This window comes from Zonotrichia leucophrys, chromosome 4 (assembly GCF_028769735.1).
Source record: "Zonotrichia leucophrys gambelii isolate GWCS_2022_RI chromosome 4, RI_Zleu_2.0, whole genome shotgun sequence".
Lineage (NCBI taxonomy): Eukaryota > Metazoa > Chordata > Aves > Passeriformes > Passerellidae > Zonotrichia > Zonotrichia leucophrys.
In genome coordinates, this window is record NC_088173.1 from 53,005,711 (window position 1) to 53,023,793 (window position 18,083).

The window sequence follows — 18,083 nt, forward strand, 5'->3', positions numbered from 1 at the left end:
TAAATATATGTGAGTATAACATATCACTAAACAACTTTCTGCCTATGTATCAATATGTTACTGTAATGAAAAAGCTCTTTTTCACTTTCATTTTAGTAAACATGGGATCAGATTTCTGAATGAAAGGCATGTGAAATCTGATAGGCACTTAGAGTGGGATGCATTCTGCCTGACTTGAGCCACACATGGCAGAGCAGGTCTACAGCTGAGCTCCTTCCCAGCAGACATTCTGTACCATCAGGGGATGCAAATTGGCTTCTCCAGGATGTGATTAATCTGATCTATTCTAGACATCTATTTTAGGAAGACTGAATTTCTCCATTGGCTGTGCATGGAGCCTAGGGCAGGTAGCTGAGATACAAATGATGCTTTGTAATACTGGCATTTAGTCAGAGCAAGGGCACTGCTAAAGCTCAAATGGCCTGCCTCAACTTTCAACCCTATAAAATGAGTAATTCTTCTGAATTAAAGGAATTTATTTGGACACTTAAGATAATCATTCTTTGCATTTGCATGTAGTGTACTCCTACTCTGGGTTTAGTTAGTTCTTACAAAAAGGGCTGTCACAACGTCTTTGCATGGCTGTTTCAAAGCTTTGATGGCTTATCTTTGGAAAGAAACTGGAAATGCAAGAGACAGACTCTCAGTAAATGAGGTTTATGATATAAAATACTTAGTGGTGCTCTTCTGGGCATTGCTCTATAATTTTAGTTTTCTGATTTATGAGTAGTTTGCCATATTGGTTGCATAGAAAATTGTTTGCATACCAAATGTGAGTTCATTCAGCTGTGAGATTTTCATTTAGGCTGCTGCTCTCCATGCTTAACTAATTAAGATGTCCTGCATTTGAGGAACTGAGGTTCTTAATCTTCAATAAACTAAAACTAATTCGTTTTATTGCTACTGTTTAAAATTTTAAAACAACAAATATAAGTGCCATCAAAATAAAATGTTCTCGAGGCAGGAAAAGAAACTGATTGTGTAGTGGCTTGGAAGGCATCACATGGGAAACTACAGATAGAATTTGGGAAAATTTTTTCCTTGTATCTTTGAAAAAGGTGCACGCTAGAGATTGCAGTTTCTGGGAAGTTGGAGTGTCTGGGTTTAGCTGGTAAATTACTAATCCGTTTGAAAATGAATCTTACATTTAAACAATATCAGGAATTTAGGATTTTGATAGGAAGCCCGGGGAGGACCAGTGGCTTGGATTTATTTCCAAGACCTGATTATTTTATAAGTATATTTCAGGTTTGGCCAGGAAGTGCAGAAATAGATAATTAAGAAGTATGACTTTCTTCAGCAGAAATCTCTATATGAAATGTATTGTAAGGTGATTTCCTTAAAGGCTGCTTTTTAATCAAATTCAGTTGTTTTGGTTTTTTATTATATACGCTATCATATTACATATTGAATACATTTTATATCTTTATCATTCCGAGGTAGTGTAATAGAGCAATAATTTCCATAGAATATAGAAGAAATTTAAATAGAGATGACTGGAAACTGAAAACCTGCAACAGCACTCAAATGACTCCAGTGGGAAATGAACACCTGTAAAAGTGGGTTTGCCCATGAGATGCAATCAGGCAGAGTTTGTTACACAGGTGTCCTTGGATTGAATCCAGTGGAAAAGTTCAGACAGTTAAATATGTTATTTCCATGCCAAAAGTCCCAGTGGAGCTGCAGACCTCTGAAGATGCAGCACCTTGTGAAGCTCCTTCATTTACCCCTAAGGGACAGTGCACACAACCCATGTTCTCTGTTTCTTGTTGATATTTGTTTACTGGTATCAGCCTTTGTCTGACTTCTTGGTGCTGTTCAGGTCTTAAAAATAGTTCAAAGACTTAATAATAAGCTTAAGCTATTTTTGTAAGGAATGTAGTTCTTCACCACTGCTGCAGGCTGAATAATTGCTGGGCTGCTTGTATGGTAGGTGACCTCCCAGAAAGATTCATTAGTGTTTGGAACAGGATGATTATTCCTGTATTGTTTTACCTAAATAGTTTTTGTTGAAAGAAAGAGATAAGTTAAATATTATTAGAAGTTGGAGAAGTAGAGTGTATTTTAGAAAGTGCTGTTCATAAACACATCACATTCACTCAGTGCAGACCACCACGTGGTTGCTGTTTAATTTAGGCAAGTGTCCATTTATGTGTTCTTTACAAGGGCTTGTGATACATTGAGCAGCTGGAGTTTTTAGTTTAGTTAGCTTTCTATATTAACCAAAGGGGCAAGGTGGAACTAAATGAGAGCCTTGGTAAATACTTCTCTGCTTTCTTCAAAACTGTATCCAAGGTCCCTAGCAAAATACCACAAGGTGCTGCAGGTATTGGTTGGAAGAGATCAGTTGTAAATGTTTAAACAGTTCTCTTTACCTTTCTGTGCAGAGAATTGCTGATTTCTTTGAAAGTTAAAGACCTTAAATGCAACAAAATGTAAAAGACTGGGCCGGGATTAAGGATTTTAAGTTCAAGGAGCTCTGGAGATGCCTCCCTTTCACTACTGACCTCGATTTAGAAGAAATTGGTTTCTTCTAGCAACCATATAGCGCATAGATGCTTATACCTCTTCACTTCACTAGACTATTAACAAATACAACATTGAATAGGATTTCCTGACTTCAAACTAATTTGTAACTGGTCTTCTCCCCTCCAAAGTAGTGAGGTCTGGCCTAATCTAGTGAAATGTATTGCAGGTGTAGTTCTGAAATAAAACCACATACTGTTCCACAGGCCTACGCTGAGAGAGGCTCTCAGTTGCAAAATGGTGGAAACGTCTAAATTTTTTAATTCAGGCAACCTCATTTGCTGATCACAAACAGATCTGGGGAGAATTGACCTCAACTTCTTTGAAGATGACTAGCGACCCATCACTCCTTTTGTTGCTATTGTGATATTTTACAGAATGTGCTTGTATTTATCTATCTCACTAAGTATGTACGTATACATATAAATATAAAAATATAAATACTACGTATAATATATATTTATTTTATATACATATACATATACATAAAGGTGTATACCAGTTGTTCTTCTTGTGTCAGTGGAGGATGTCTGAGAGAAGCCACGCTGTGAAAGGACACTCCAGCCTCTGTCTCCCTGTAGTGCCTCATCCCTGGCACTGAGATTCCTGTGTGACACACACCCCTGGGTCTCATCAAGGGACCTGAGGCTTCTCTGCCTAATTTAGGGAAGCTTGCCCACTTTTCCTGCACCTTGGTGAGGATTTTCAGCTTTTCCTGAGCTGTCAGATTTTGATGTAGAAACGGAAGCACTAAGTAAACTAGGTAGTGCTTCCAATGCTGAATCGGTTTAGCTGAGTGTGAGTTGTGGGGTAGAAAAGATACAGGAACTTAAACTCTGTTATGGAGATCACATCATATATAAATACAATACATGCATTTATACATGTATTGTATATACAATTTATAGAAATACAGTACATTAACCCATTGCAGGGGAATTGTAAAAGCCTTCAGGAGAGATTTCTTCCTATTACTTCAGATGCATTTCCATTTTTCTCACAAACTGGAAACACCAACTGCCTTTCCATACTCCATCCTTAAAAAGTATGTGTTCTTTCTCTTTGTTTGAGTGTCAGGGTTTATTGTTTTGGGTTTTTTGGGGTGATGGTGGGGATTTGGTTTTGTTTTTTGTTTAATGCTTTCATTTGCCATGCTGCTTGTGGATTTCAAAAACTTGCCAGAAGGTATTTTTAAAATTGGTCACTCCTCTTGGTTGTCACACATCAGCACAGATCAAAATACTTGTCAGCAATTTTTCCAATAAATATCTTTATTAAATTCATCTTACAATGTGAGCATATGTATGTAGTCTGCTTCACTAGGGGTTGAATAATATGCTTGAATCTACTTTCTAGGAAAAGAGACTGTAGTAGGAATTGTAATGTATTCAATTTCACCTGGAGAACAATGTCCTGATGGTTAAAATACATCAAAAAATTAAATAATTCCCTTTGGAATGTGAGATATGGAGAACTGTGTGCATTCCTCTGTTAAAACCTTTGCTTATCCAGTTGAACTCTCTTCTATTTAATTATCAGGTAGGAGCACAAATCAAAAAATATAAAAAGGAAATGGTAGTTATGATAGCCCATTGGATCATTATTTATGTAAGCAAATATAGTCTCTACTGATGTTGTATTTATTGACCTTAAACCAAATTTCAGAAGGCAAAGTAAACAGTGTCCCTAATGTAACACATGAAAGTCTGCAGGACTGTTTAATTCTTGCAGAATTATTCAGAATGAACTTTCCCACTCTTTGCATGGTTGCCTTGTAGTCCTTAAAAGCACAGTGCTGCATTGTTAGCAGAGAAGATAATGCTTTCCACAGAGCTGCAGGATAACACCCCTGCTAGGAATGCACTGCCCCAGGGAGGAGAAAGCTAAAGGTGAGCCTGCTTGCAGCTTTTGCTTTCATTTGAAAATGATTATGACATTTAGGCTGTTGGTGACATTGCCTCTGATAATCCCAGCAGGTTAGAGCGTCTGAGTCTGTTTCATATGTAATACACAAAAGTATTTTGCATATGTTTTTAATAATTACTATTTTTTTTCCTTCACATGTTTTTCCTTCAGGTGTTTTTCCTTCAGGTATTCTTATGCAGCCCCAAATTTCTCTGTCTGAATCATGCACGTTTCAAGAAGCTGAGTGTACTGATAATAAAACCAGCCTTGTTTCTGCTGCCACATAGCTACTGAGTCCTTCAGATAAGCAAGGAGAATCCCTCAGGAATAGGGGCTGCTCTCTGAGGAGCTGGGAGGGAGCTGCAGCCTTCCTGCCATGCCCTGAGTGCCTGACCCAGGAGACTGAAATGTTTTCTCCCAGCACTTGTCCTCTGGTAGCTGTCATGCTTCCACTCACAGCAACATGAGGACAGTCTCCTATGTACATGTGCAGCTGTGTGGAGATATATAAATATATATGTATTTACATATATATATGTACATTTTATATGTATATATATATGTAAATATATATATTTACACATATATATGTGTGTATAAAAATGCACATATATAAAAATATATATATATGTACATTTTTATACACACACATATATAGGACTAGACCATGTGCAGTGTTACCGTTGTGTGACATCTACACCATGGACTGCTGTTTCACAGTGACTTTAAACCTAAATGTAGGCTGCTGTTACAAGATATGATCCAGCTCATTCTCCCTTCCTTGCTCTTGCCCTGCAGGACACCAAGAGAGGATCTCACTGGCATGTGGTGAGCTGGCTCCATGTGCTCCTCTGGCTCACCCATGGCCCAAAAATGCTAATTTTGGCCCAAAGGAAGTCATGGAAATGAGGGATCAGCAGCAGCCTGAGTTAACTTTAACTTTTTGTAAAACCACAACTTTCAGGAAAGGCAGGGATGAAAAAAGAAATCCAGAAATAACCATCTGATTTGAAATACTTACTTGCACACTTGAGTGTGCTTCTTTCACTTGCACAGACTGCACTGAAAGTCATCTCAGTATCTCAGAAAGTGACTCTCCAGTTGTTGTTTTCTCAGTGTTGGTGACCCATTTCAAGGAGAACATGCAGCCTGGCCTGAGGGATAGCAAGTTCTCTAATCAGGAAATAGTAAAGATGAAAGCACCCTGCAAGCATCTTGGAAGGGGGGAAGTAGAGAGGGCATCAGCAGGAGGTTTTTATTGACATTTAATTTAACATCTTGTCCTTTCACAGAATATATGGTTTTATCTCATGCCAGTCTAAAAAGAGAAGTAGGAGGGATACCTTTGGAATTTAAGCTCTAAGCAATGTCAGAATTACCTTTTTTCCTAGCTTTTCCAGATTTTTTATTATTTGGATGGTATGTTACAGGTACTCTCTAAATTAAACTGCTACTCCTTGACATGTATCAAAGAGATTCGTTAAGAATTTGATTTTTTTCCACTTAAATAGAACTCAACATAATCAGATCTAAATCTTTACTGAGGATCACTAATTTCCTGTGAAAATTATATTTTATTTGTGTTGAAAATTGTATTGTATAATTGTATATTTTATCACATTTTCTGTGAAAATAAAGAAGAAAGAAAAGGAGGACCTTAGGACAAACTCTGCACAGACTTCTTTATTGCTAAGCCTGTCACACCCTTGGTTAAGAGCTCTGGTGTACCCTTCTTGGCCAGCTGAAATTAATTCTACCCATGCATGGCTGAGCTACTTAGGATTCAGCTGCTGAACTGCTTGGCATTCAGATACTAACAAGAAACAGGGATCTTTTGCATTAGCATGACTCTTCCAGGCACAGTGGCTCAGCAGATGAAGCAAGGCTGGTTCAGCTCCCATCCATGGGGAGGAGGGAGAGGGATATCCTTGGCAGCTGTGCCAAGGTCTGTCCAAGCCCTGAGAGATCCATGTCATTCTGTTGAGGTGAGCTGATTGTGAAGGGCCTGTATAGTGTCTCTTCCTTCTGTCTTTTTGTCTCCTGCCTGAACTTACATAACTATTCAGGACTGACAGAAAGGAGCCAAAATCCCACTATTGCTGCTCCATAATTAGGCTTTGTCTTGGCAACTTCTTTGCAACCTCCTAGTTTGTCATGTTAGCAGAGCTGTGTTTCCTCATCACAACTTTTTTTAATCATGAAAGGATAAGGTCAGCTGAACTATATATATATAGTCACTGCTAATACTTCAGGCAGACAGAGAGCTATTTCTCTGATTAAAGTGATGTGCAGTAATATCAGGAGGTGTTGGATTATGTCATGTTTTTCCCCCTGTTACTCAAACAGTGCTTGAGCAACTGAAGGTTGTTCCTGGACTCCTAAGCACATCATTTGTATCATCTGCTTGCAAATCCTTCCCTATCCATCATTCTGCTTTTCATAAAACTGACTGCTAGAACATGAGGGAGGAGTTGGCAAGCCTTCTGCAGTATCTTGGCACGTGGGAAGGGGTCTCTGGACCTGCAGGAAAGCAGTTCCTTCAGACTGCCACCAGCTGGGATGTTTGCAGCTTTTTTGTCATCTTGTCTCATGCCCAGATGACAGAAAGGTTTATTATTCTAGGCAATTAGGGTGAATGTTCCCCACTTGTTTTTCATCTTTGCTATGATAAATTTGGTGATGAAACCCTGAAGAGCTTTTAAATTATTTTTTTTTTTTGCTTATGCAGAGGCTGAAGGCCAGTAACATTATAAAATGTCATCACTGGCCTCCCTTACCCATGTGTAAATAACAGAAGTAATTAAAGGTAAAAGTGTTAACATTTCATGTTGTTGCATTACCTACAGCAATAATCAATTAACTGTGTACAATAATCAATTAACTGTAAACAATCCAAGGTGTGAGAAGTGGTGGCCACATCTTGGCCAAAGCTGAAGGACTGATGGCAAAGCCTTTGCCAGGGTAACAGGCAAGCACTTTACTGGAAGTGTTGTCTGCAAGAAATGTCAAATAATCCTCAGGGCCCAAATAACCTCGAGAGGGCCTCATCTAGAGCAGTGTCTCATGTGGGGCACTCTACTTTAGGGATAATTTGGACCATGAAAGAGACTTCAGTACAAAAGCAAAAGGAATATTCAAAAGTTCTGAGGATATGCAGCTTGTGAGAGGTTGGGGAAAGGATTTCAGTTGTTTAGCAGAGGAAAAAATGAGGGGAGGCATCATAATAATCTTTAAGTATGTTAAGGCTGCAATAAAATCAGGGTATTTCTCATATATTCTATGGGTAGAACCGGAGCAAATGGTCTTAAGACTCAAAAAAGAAGATTGATAATGCTTGGTAGAAGCACTCTTTCTTAGGTTAATAGTTTGAAGGTTGGGTTTGATTGCCAGGTAAAAGGTTGGACTGATTTCCCTGAGGAGTGAGATAGCTGGTCTCACCTAGGACGAGAATGATTAACAGCATCACTTCCTCAATGTTGCTTTCACCCATATTCTTTGAATGAACAGAAACTATTTATGTTGTGTGCATTCTCCTTTTTAACCCTTTCCCATGCAAAAGATTGATTGTTCCTCATGCTAATGCTTAATAATGTCTAAGCAAAGTAAGCTTAAACAATAGTAAAGGACATTTTTCATGAGGGTAGCTTGGATTTCCTGGCTGCTCTCTTCAGTGACCTGACAGCTTGTTTCCCCATCCTGAATACAGTATGATGGCCATACAGTAAATAACTTTTGAAAAATAGTTTTGACCTCTTGGAAGCTTTAAATGCTAAAATAACATTGCTTCACTTATTGTCCTGATTTGAAAAGGAAGTGATTTTTTTTTTTTTTTTTGCATGCTGTGGTCAAACCAATAGGTGCTCAGACTTGGATATTGGCACCTGGTGTGGCCACTGAGGACATGGATATGCCTCTGAGAACACAGTGGGCCCTGCCCAATCTGAGCCTTTGCATAGAGTAGATGGAGACAAAGTCCCTGTAGTACATGTCAGAGGTTTTTTAGGGAAGACAGTTTTGATTAATTCTGCCTCGAATACAGACAAACCTGTTTGTGGGGTGGTTTTTGCTCAGGGCACAAGTTGCACATGGTAGATAATGCAAAAAGATGGAAGAACATGATGTGTACCCCAGGGAGCATATCTTTCCATGGGGGCACTGGCATTGTGCCAGTGTCAAACCATGACACTTACCGTATTCATAGTTCTTCTCTAATCACAGTTTCATGTTCACCCAAAGCTGCTCTTCCATAGAACTTTATATTTGGAATTATTCTGTTCTTCTTTTCTACTTTTATTGTGTTGAAATTCAGTTCTACAGTCATAGCAACATTGACATGTCCTTCACCTATTCACCCTTGGAAGCAGCTGCAGAATTGGCTGCTTTGTCACCTCTTTTCAACAGCAATACCTTCCCTTTCTCTCCCTCCCCTTTGCCTCTCAAATGGCCAGAATTTGAAAACTATCTGCTGTCAGGCTGGGACGTGCTTTCTGTTTCCTTTCCGTTTTTGGTTGCTGGCACCTCTCACTCCCTGATGAGAGCACATCCCTGTCCTGAGTCAGCTCCACTCTCCTGAGAGCCAGCCCGCCTTGCAAAAGGCAGGGTGGTGTAGTGTAGAATTCTGTCTTACTCAAGTCTCCAGGAGGAAAATGTCCAGCGGAGTGTTTAAAGGCAGGAATGTTGGAGAGGCTCTGACAGAGCAGACATCTTCTGCCACCGCGGTCTGTCCTTCCCTCACCTGCTTCTGCTGTCTCATCCTGCTTCCTCTGATGGCTGCTGCTTTAGAAGTGGCTTTAGTACAAAAAGGGTTTTCTTTGAAGTATTGTGGAAATGCCATTTCTAAGAAAATATGTCCAGGAAAAACCCAGCTTTCTTTTTCAGCTTTCTGGGTAGAGCACAGCACCAGTATCTGTGTTTCTCCTCTTCTGGTGTAATATTAAAACTTCTAGTGACTTTTATGGTTCAATTGCCTTTGGCAAACTTCGGTTCTCCATCTTAAACCCACGCACTTGTATAAACATAACTGGCTTCAAGCTATGTCAAATATAATCACTTAGCTACAAAAACAAAAACACCCAGATATAATTGCTAAGATTCCACTTTTTATAAACATTTTAGACTGAAAATGAGAATTTGGAATGACAATCACACCCTGCTTCCTAGAACCTTTTTTGGTTCCTCCATTCATTTTTCCCTGTTGTCATCCTTTTCTATTCACTAAAAGCACATATTTGCTGCTCTGAGCCCCACAGAAATACATTCTGCCTAAATTGTGTCTTAAAAAACACAGAGAGACACATGACAATGGGAAATACAAAGCAAAAGCTGAAATATAACACCACCATTCCTTAAGGAGAGGAATACTGAATATTAAGTGAAATCCTGAAGTTATCCTGAAGTTTCTTGTGCTGCTGCCTAAAAGCAGCTTGATATGGGTGGTGAGCATTAAAAACCAAACTATGTTGAGGAAGGAGTGGAGTCAGCAAAACAATTCAAAGAATGCATTGACTTTATGTTTCTGTTTGAGAGTAAATATTTGTTCTCCATTAGTCAAATAGGAAAAAAAAAAACCTAAAAAATGATTTTTAAAAAAGTCAGCGTGCTGGCAAAAACAAACCCACAAGTGGTGGGGCAGAAGAGATTGCAGGGTTTATTTTGAGGAGGATCTTGGGATGTTTTTGAGCATTCCTCCCTCCCACACAGTGCTCCTAAGCAATGGATCACTTTTGGCTTTGTTTGAAAGTTAAAAATACAAACCAGAAAAAAAAACCAAAACAAAACCCAAACAACAAACAACGGCCCTGTGTTTTTTTGAAAACTGACAGTAAAACATGGAAGTGTTGTTCTGTGCAAATGAGGTCAAAACAGCCCCCAGTCCCTGAGCACTACCAAACTTGAACTCTCTGAAAGGCTCTTGCTGCAAATCAGAAAAGGCAGTTGCTCTTTGCATGAACATCACAAGCTGTAATAAGAATTCAGTTTGTGTTATACTTGTCTGTAATTCTAACCTTTGGTTTAAAAAAAACCAAAAAAACCAACAAAAAAGCCAAAGCAAAACAAACAAAAAAAAAAAGCCAACCTAAAACCAAAAAAACCCAACTGTGCCAGACAAATATTAAGCCATGTATTACCTTCCATTAAGCTGCAGCTGTGGGACTGCTGAGGAAGGGCAGATGAACATGAATTAGCTGCTATCCTTTTGCAGGCTTCACTCCTACACTTGCCCAGGTATTGTCTAATTCACTCCCCAAACACACTTCCCAAAACTCTCTGAGCAGAGCTTGGAGCTGCTTTCAGGGTAGGCAAGGAGCTCAACATGAGCAGATAAGGGAAGAGCTGAGAGGGGTCATTGATGAGGGCGGCTGTTCTTGGATGGATGGGGCTGAGCTGCAGAGGAATTGTGTCTCTACCTGTGCATTCCCAGAATTTCCTCCATGTACCTGAAGGCAGACAGTGAACCTATGGAGATGTGCTCCCAGAAGCTCTTGCAAAGCCCATCTGGAAAGGCAGGAGTTATCTTATGTGTATGTGATAGAAATCCCATACCTGAACTGGGTAACACTGAGCAGATGTTCCTGAAGCAGAAGATATGTTTTATCAAATATTTAAGTATGAGTGTCATGGTGGTTGCTTGGTTGATTATATTGAAGGTATTAATTACTGAACAGCCTGTAAATACTTACTTAGTGTAAAAGTCACAGGAAACAGAAAAATTCTGGATACTATTAAAAAAACTCTTGAGAATCTTTTCTAGCTCGTCATACAACCTGGGTATAAATTCAATTGTAAGTTACATTATTGTCTTCTCAAGTGATAAAAATACTCCAAATTTCATAGTAAAATAACTGGATTGTTGAGAATTCCAAAGGTTTGTTTTTTCTGTAGTCCAGTTTGCTCCATTGACAAAGAGAAAAGCGTGTAGTTAATATTACTAGAGAAAGTACACACTTTTATTGATGGAACTGCTTTCATTTACTTGGTTTTGGAATACATGGGTTTACTTAGGGAAAACCCAGATGCAGATGATTAGATGAAAGGGAAAACCACCAAAAACAATAGGATGAGACTAAATCTGTGGAGCCACCATAATGTATCTGCATATCTGAATCGCTGTTTTCTCATAATGAGTAACAGGACCCGGAAACCCTTTAACATGTTACATTCACAATGAATCGACTCACAGTTTTACTCATATCCTTTTTATACTTTTATAAAACAAAATTTGGATCTGGTTCCAGCAATTTAGAAATGTTTTATGGCAACTGAGTCAAAGAATTTGGCAGGTTTTGCAGTTTGGAAGGCCACTGGAATGTCTTGAAAAAGCCATACTAATGTCTTAGTAATAACGAGGTAAAAGTAATAAATTTTTCTTTGTTGCAAAAAGTAGGACTCTAATTTTTATTTGAATAGTTAGAGGATATTCACTCTCTTGGAGATTCCTGTAGGTTTTGTCTTTCAGATGGTAGATTCTCTATAAGGAAGGAGTCATCCATCAGGAACCTTCTGACTTTTTTCTGTATTTGCATGGAGATGAATGTTTTGATTTGATATGAAGAAATGGACTGTCCTATTTTGTTAATAGATTTGTTTAGATAAACTTGTTTATAAATAATTGCAAAAATTTGTGGTCTCTTTCCTTATAAAATTGCAAAAACCAGTTATGAATACATATTGATTTTCTAATATCAAGCTTAGGTTTTCAGGGAAGTAACAGATAGACAATGTAGGATAGAGTTTTTGTGTTTAACATAAGGGCCAAGAAGGTACCTAGTGCTCCCTGGAGTGCTAGGTGTTATTACACTTATGAGAGTGTAATAACATCAAAAATTCTCACCCCTCTTTCTTAAATATTTAAATGTCAGTGAACCACCATGTCAAAATGCTTAATGTGGGCAACATGATTCTGGCATAAATAGCATGATGTTTTTTCTATTAAGTTTGCTGCCTAGCAAAATATGTGTGTGGTTTTTGGCAGTAAGCATTAACAATTCCTAACAATAGAATTTTGTCACTGATGCTTCACTTTTCCAGAAGGACTGGGATAAGAAATAAGTATAAAGGGTTAAGGAACTGTTATCTTGCTGCCACAGTATTGTGTTAAGTTTTTTAGGAATATAGCTGGATCTTCTCGTAAATCAGAGTAAAGTAAGGGGTAAATGCATGAAAGTTAACAGAAAACTATGTGGTTAACGTCAGGGTCTGATTGTGTTGTGTATTTACTCCATTATGGTGTATTTACTCCATTATGTCAGCTAACATGGCACATGAGAGCCTGTTTGTATGGATCATTTTGTTTGTGCAGAAGTTACATTGTCAGTGGTTTAGCTCTGGTGTCCTTCCTGAGAATCAGGCTGTGTTAAGTGTTTGTGATGGTTTGAAGAAGCACCTTGGGAGTCTGACCACTTCCATCAGTAATCCGAGGACTTCACCATATTGCAACACTTGTGAAAAGAGTTGTGTCGGTGTGTCACAGTGGTGAGAGACCTTAAATAAAGTCAACATAGTCTGTACTGGAAGAACGTGAAGAACCTGAGACTAAGATGTTGCAATCTAAATTTCCAGCCTCTCCTATCTGATCATTGAAGCCACTGGTTCCTGATTTACAGACTAATGAAGCTTGAAAACGACCAGGAGCTCAGCAGGGTTATCCCGTATTTGGAGCAGCTTACAGAGCTGGAGTTACACTGAGTTCTTGTCACTGAGGGTCACTCCTTGGCTACCAGCAGAGGAATTATCCTGCTTTGGCTGTCTTAGACCTTGAGACTGAACAAAAACCTTGAGATTTTGATTTTCTTGTTAAGTAGTATCTGTCTGATATGTGTGCCACTGGGACACATATAGGGTGCCTTTGGGGTTTCATATACCTTCCCATGTGCTACTGGCATTAAAATACACTTGTAACTCTGGTCTGCAGAGCAGGTGTCCCATGTGTCAGGGACAGCAGAGGCAGCAGGGACCTGGGCTTCATGGGCAGTGAATGCATATGGGCACAATTATGCAATACAGAGATGTTGTTTCTCATTTGTGTTTTTTTTTTAAGTAACAGAACTCTAGGGAAAAACAAGGTTTGCTCATTGTTTTGAGGGACAGCAGGGATAGCATATTAGTATTTTGTCATAAATTGTTAATGCCTTCAGTCCTGTTATGATGATAAATTATTAATTATTCACCATTTTGTACTCTTCTGTATCCTAACATGGGATAGGTAGCTTGTTTCTCACTGGAGCATTAGGAAGGGAATGCATCTTGTAATTTGCAAGACTTTCATGAATTTGAAACAAGGCAAAACAAAAGAGTGGACAATCTTAGACTATCTATTAGTGTTTGAAGAAAGCTGTATTTACTTCAAAATTTGTCATTTAAAATATCTATCAGTAGATCATAATCTCTTCATTTTTTGTTGTATTTTTAGGTTTGATTTCTCCACTTCCGCTGCCATAAAACCAGCAGTTACTTTAACTAGCAGTCACATCGTGAACAATCTTTGCAGGTTTTTCATATTTCCCAAATATTTTTTTTCCTCTTAAAAGCTGTTTACTCATAAATTATTTCCCTGTTTCAATACAGAATGTGAAATAGTTTGTGTGCTTTTCAGTAGATGCTGAAGAAAAAGAAAGTTGAGCCACACAGTCATCATTGGCATTTGTTAGGATTATTATGCTGTATAACAGCTTGCTTTTACTAAATATCTTTTGATTGGCCACCAAGCTTTTCCTGGACTTTGAAATTACATGCATGACTCAACTGTCACATTTTAAAAGATTATAGTAGAAATTCAGAATTGGATTACAAGTTTATGGGTGTTTGACTTCATGGCCATCCTAATTTTTAGACTATTCTTTAAACAAATAAATCTACTGTTTAGTTCAGACAGATGCCAAATAAATGGCTTCTGCCAACTTGGCTAATTTTTTTTCCTCTTCCTCTCTGAATACAAAAATAAGTATTCTGTTAGTGTTCATTTGAAGGGACACAGTAATTAGATATGTATGTCTATCCATCTTTAGGCTATTAGTTGAAATTCGGCCAACCTCAAAGTCATTAGCATGATTGAGGCCGTTTCTAGCTAGTGTGAAATGAGCTGGAAGTCCTACCTAACTATTGATAGACATCTATAATAAAATGCTTTTGCTGCAACTAATGCAGATAATATATATGTAGTGGACATAATTAAGTGTATAAATAACAAATTTTGCATTCCTAGGATGTAAAAAGGTTTTTTTTACCTAGGAAAAAGTTGTCTGAATCATTGTTTGAAGTCTTCTAGTGGAGAATATCTTTTGGAGTTTTCCCTTACATCATTATGCCTGCTGGTCTTTTGGAAATAAGACTCCAGTTTTCATGACTGAGATGTATTTCAGATATGGTAGAATAACCTTCAGTATAATTACAATGTCTGTGTGCAGATGAAACCTTGAGATGAATGTAGCTTTGATCCAGAATGGAAGGGATTCCATTCTGGAAAAGTTAGGGAGAACTGTGTCTCTCCTAACATTAAGATAAGTACTAGAGGCAGATGAGATTAAATGTGGAAAAGCCAACCTGAGCATCTAGTCCTGCAAGTAGTGGCACTGTCTTTGTAGCTGTAGTAAAGCCTTAGTTCATTTCACACAATTTTGCAATCTTCTGGGTATTAGTATAATGAAAATAATAAAAGTATTGTCGATATGTTGCAACTGTCATCAAAAGACTTGTTCTGCAGACGTGTTTCTTCTGCAGAAAGCTCTCTGTTCATAATTCAGTTAAATGAACTTAAATGTATTAAACTTATAAACACTCCCCACATTTGCTGTTGTAGATGCAAAAAAAAAAGTCGAATTAAATGCCTTTAGAAATTTAAGTTTATTTAACAGGCTGGGATCTTTTACAGCCATAGATCATCTCCCTGGAGCATGGAGTATTTCCTTTTTGAGGAAAGGCTGAGGGAGCTGGGCCTGTTCAGCCTTGAGGATACTGAGGGGAATCTTAAAGGTGTATGCCAATATCTTAAGGGCAGGTGTCATGATGCTGGGGTCAGGCTCTTTTCAGTGCTGCCCAGAGACAGGGTAGGGGCAACAGGCACAGGCTGAGCACAGGAAATTCCATCTGAATATGTGGAAAATCTTCTTTATGTTGAGACTGAAAGAGGACTGAAACAGGGAAATAGTTTTGTGGTCTCTTCTCTGGAGATGGACACAGCCTGCCTGGGTGCAACCTGCTGCTCTAGGTGACGTGGAGGGATAGAATGTAGGAAAATAGTGCAGAAGGCAATCTCCCACCTGAGGAGCTGCAGCTGTACTAATCACCAAAGATAAGGAGCAGGCCTGCCCTTAACAGGCCACAGCTGTGTCCAATAAGAATAAGAGTGCTACAAAAGAGTGGGTTAGCTGGGTGAGGAGAGAGTTGGAGTTTGTTGGTTGTGCTGTCAAGAGAGATCCAGTTTGTTGGCTGTACTGTATGGAAGAAGGAGTCAGTGCTGTGAGGAGCTGCCCATGAGAAATCACCAAGAGGGTATGGAACTTTTGCAGTAAGATGACAACGAGGTGATGCTTCTTGAACTGGACTAGAGGATCTCTAGAGTTCTCTTCCAACCCTAACCATTCTATAATTCTGTGCCAGAGGGATCTGAGAGTCTCACGGCACTTTTCAGCCAATAAGACAAAAGGAGATGGGGAAAACCTTCATGCAGAGCATCAAGCTCTGTCTCCATGAGTGAGGAGGAGCAGACAGGGTGATTGGAGAAAAGAATGGGAGTGAATCTGTCAGTGTGTCCTGCTGTTTGGATGAAAGAACACCTTCCTGCCAGGACATGTACCAGCCTTCTGAGGACCCCAGAGAAGGTCTGAATCTCTGAGTAGTTGGGTCAGAAGGAGCATGATCTGAAAAAAGTGACTATTCACATGAATTCAGATTATTATGGCTGTGACTGGTGTATTTTGCTTAATATCTTGTAGGAGCAAACCTTAACAGCTGATAAGGGTGAACATTCCCCAGGTGCCATCTACCCTGCAGCAAGTCTCCCCCAAAACCTCTCACATCTAATTCTGTTACTGTTTTGAAACGATGCTTTGCACTTTGAGAAAACTTTTTTTTTTTCCTTTATTTTCCTCAGCAGCTTCATCACTGTCAAAAAAAAAAGCCAGCACTGACCCTGCAGTTCAAAGGGAGATTCCAAGGCATGGCTGTGCCTTTGTGCATGAACTGCTTGCTCAGAAAGGTTTGTTGGAGAGAGTCTCAGCTTCCAGCAGAGTCGTTTTGTGCCTCAGGAAATGTGACCTGTGCCATCATCAGTTCTGTCGTGCCAAGAGACAGTGGCCTAAAAATATAAAAGCACTAGCAGGAAGTATTTAATGAAAATCTAGAAGTCCCTTTCATGGAGACAGCTCTGAATTTTCTATATCTCAATGTTACCAAAGCATTCTCTTGAAATAGGAGTGACTTGTTGAACATATAAATGGATTTTGTGATTAAACCTGACTATTGAAAGATTGTATTCTCAACCTCAGAGTAAGGCATTAGCAAGAAGAACAAAAAGCAGTTGGAAATTGAGTTGCTCCAGAGTAATTTTAAAATGAAAGTCAGCAGCCCTGCAGATGACAGCATCTGACTGGATTGTTTTACCAGGGACTTGGTTGGATTCATGATGAATGCACCAGATCTGGCAGTCGTACAGCTGCAGGGTGAGATGGCTCTTACTCAAGGAAAAGGAATCCTTCCTTTTGCACTCAGTCGAGGTGCACTGCACTTCTAGTTTAATTCTTGATGGTGGAAAAGCCAGAAACCCACAGCAGAAAGTGGGGACAGAGCAGCTCCACCCTTTCCCAACAACCCACATTGACACTGGGGTAGGGGCAAGGAATTGCATTTTCTAGTCAGATGTGCCAGAGGAAAAGGATCCAAGTTAACTTTTGTGTTTGCTCTATGTTCTGCAGGTCTGTTTAGAGTGATATTTCCCACATGCCTGAAAGCAAGAAGGTGTTTTAGGACTGTTTCCTTTATTACAGTTATCTCTGATGTAACAGGGATTGTTTTTCATATGAAACTATATAAAAGTAGTACATTAGGCATTGACACTGTGTCCAAATTGATGTTTTTGTATTATTTAGAAAATGTTCCAAGCCAAAGGCAAAATGCCCCAAATTAGCTTAGAAACAATATAACTCAAAGAAAAAAAAAAATCGTCCCCTGGATAAAATCCAGCTCTGGAAAAAGAGAGAATTAGATTGTCATCCTAACTGGCACCAGCTCCTGCACAGTGTTTGGCAGATTACTTAGGTCAGATTTTAGCTGTAGTGTTTATGGTTAAGTGAAGAGGCTCTGGTTTCCAAGCAGGTTGATACAGAATGATATTTTAACTGATAATAAGGGCCAGTTCTCTCAAACGTGCTGAAAAATTTGAGCTCTTGGGGATTTTAGAAATGAATCAACTAAATGCATGTTTAGGAGAGTATGTAAAATAATTATGTAAGGACACAGACTTAAGTGTCCTTCTATTAACAAAATTACTTTAAGGAATTCTAATGCCAAAAATTAATAGGCATTTCAAAAGAATGAAATGCATAGCAGTTAAAAAGGCACAAAACAGACTAAAATTATAGCAGCTCATTTTTTCCCTCCAAAAATAAATACCTTGTGTTCATCATAAATACTGCAATTGAGAAGATAGTGCAAGTTAC

At 38.8% G+C, this 18,083-nt stretch overlaps 1 protein-coding gene across 3 annotated transcripts in view; it reads left to right on the forward strand.

The window, feature by feature from the left end:
• AFAP1 (actin filament associated protein 1) overlaps nt 1-18,083 on the forward strand; it is a 113,954-nt gene that overhangs the window by 13,225 nt on the left and 82,646 nt on the right. The window contains exon 1 of one of the 3 annotated variants that reach the window (XM_064711723.1): nt 6,398-6,416. The exons of 1 other annotated variant lie outside the window; for it this stretch is intronic. Coding sequence is in view for 1 of the 2 variants with exons in the window: in XM_064711720.1 (XP_064567790.1) it covers nt 15,900-15,918 (19 nt within the window). In the remaining variant the exon portion in view is untranslated. Of the gene's footprint in view, nt 1-6,397; nt 6,417-15,841; nt 15,919-18,083 lie in introns of those variants that run through there. One more of the 3 variants, XM_064711720.1, reaches the window with a different exon arrangement.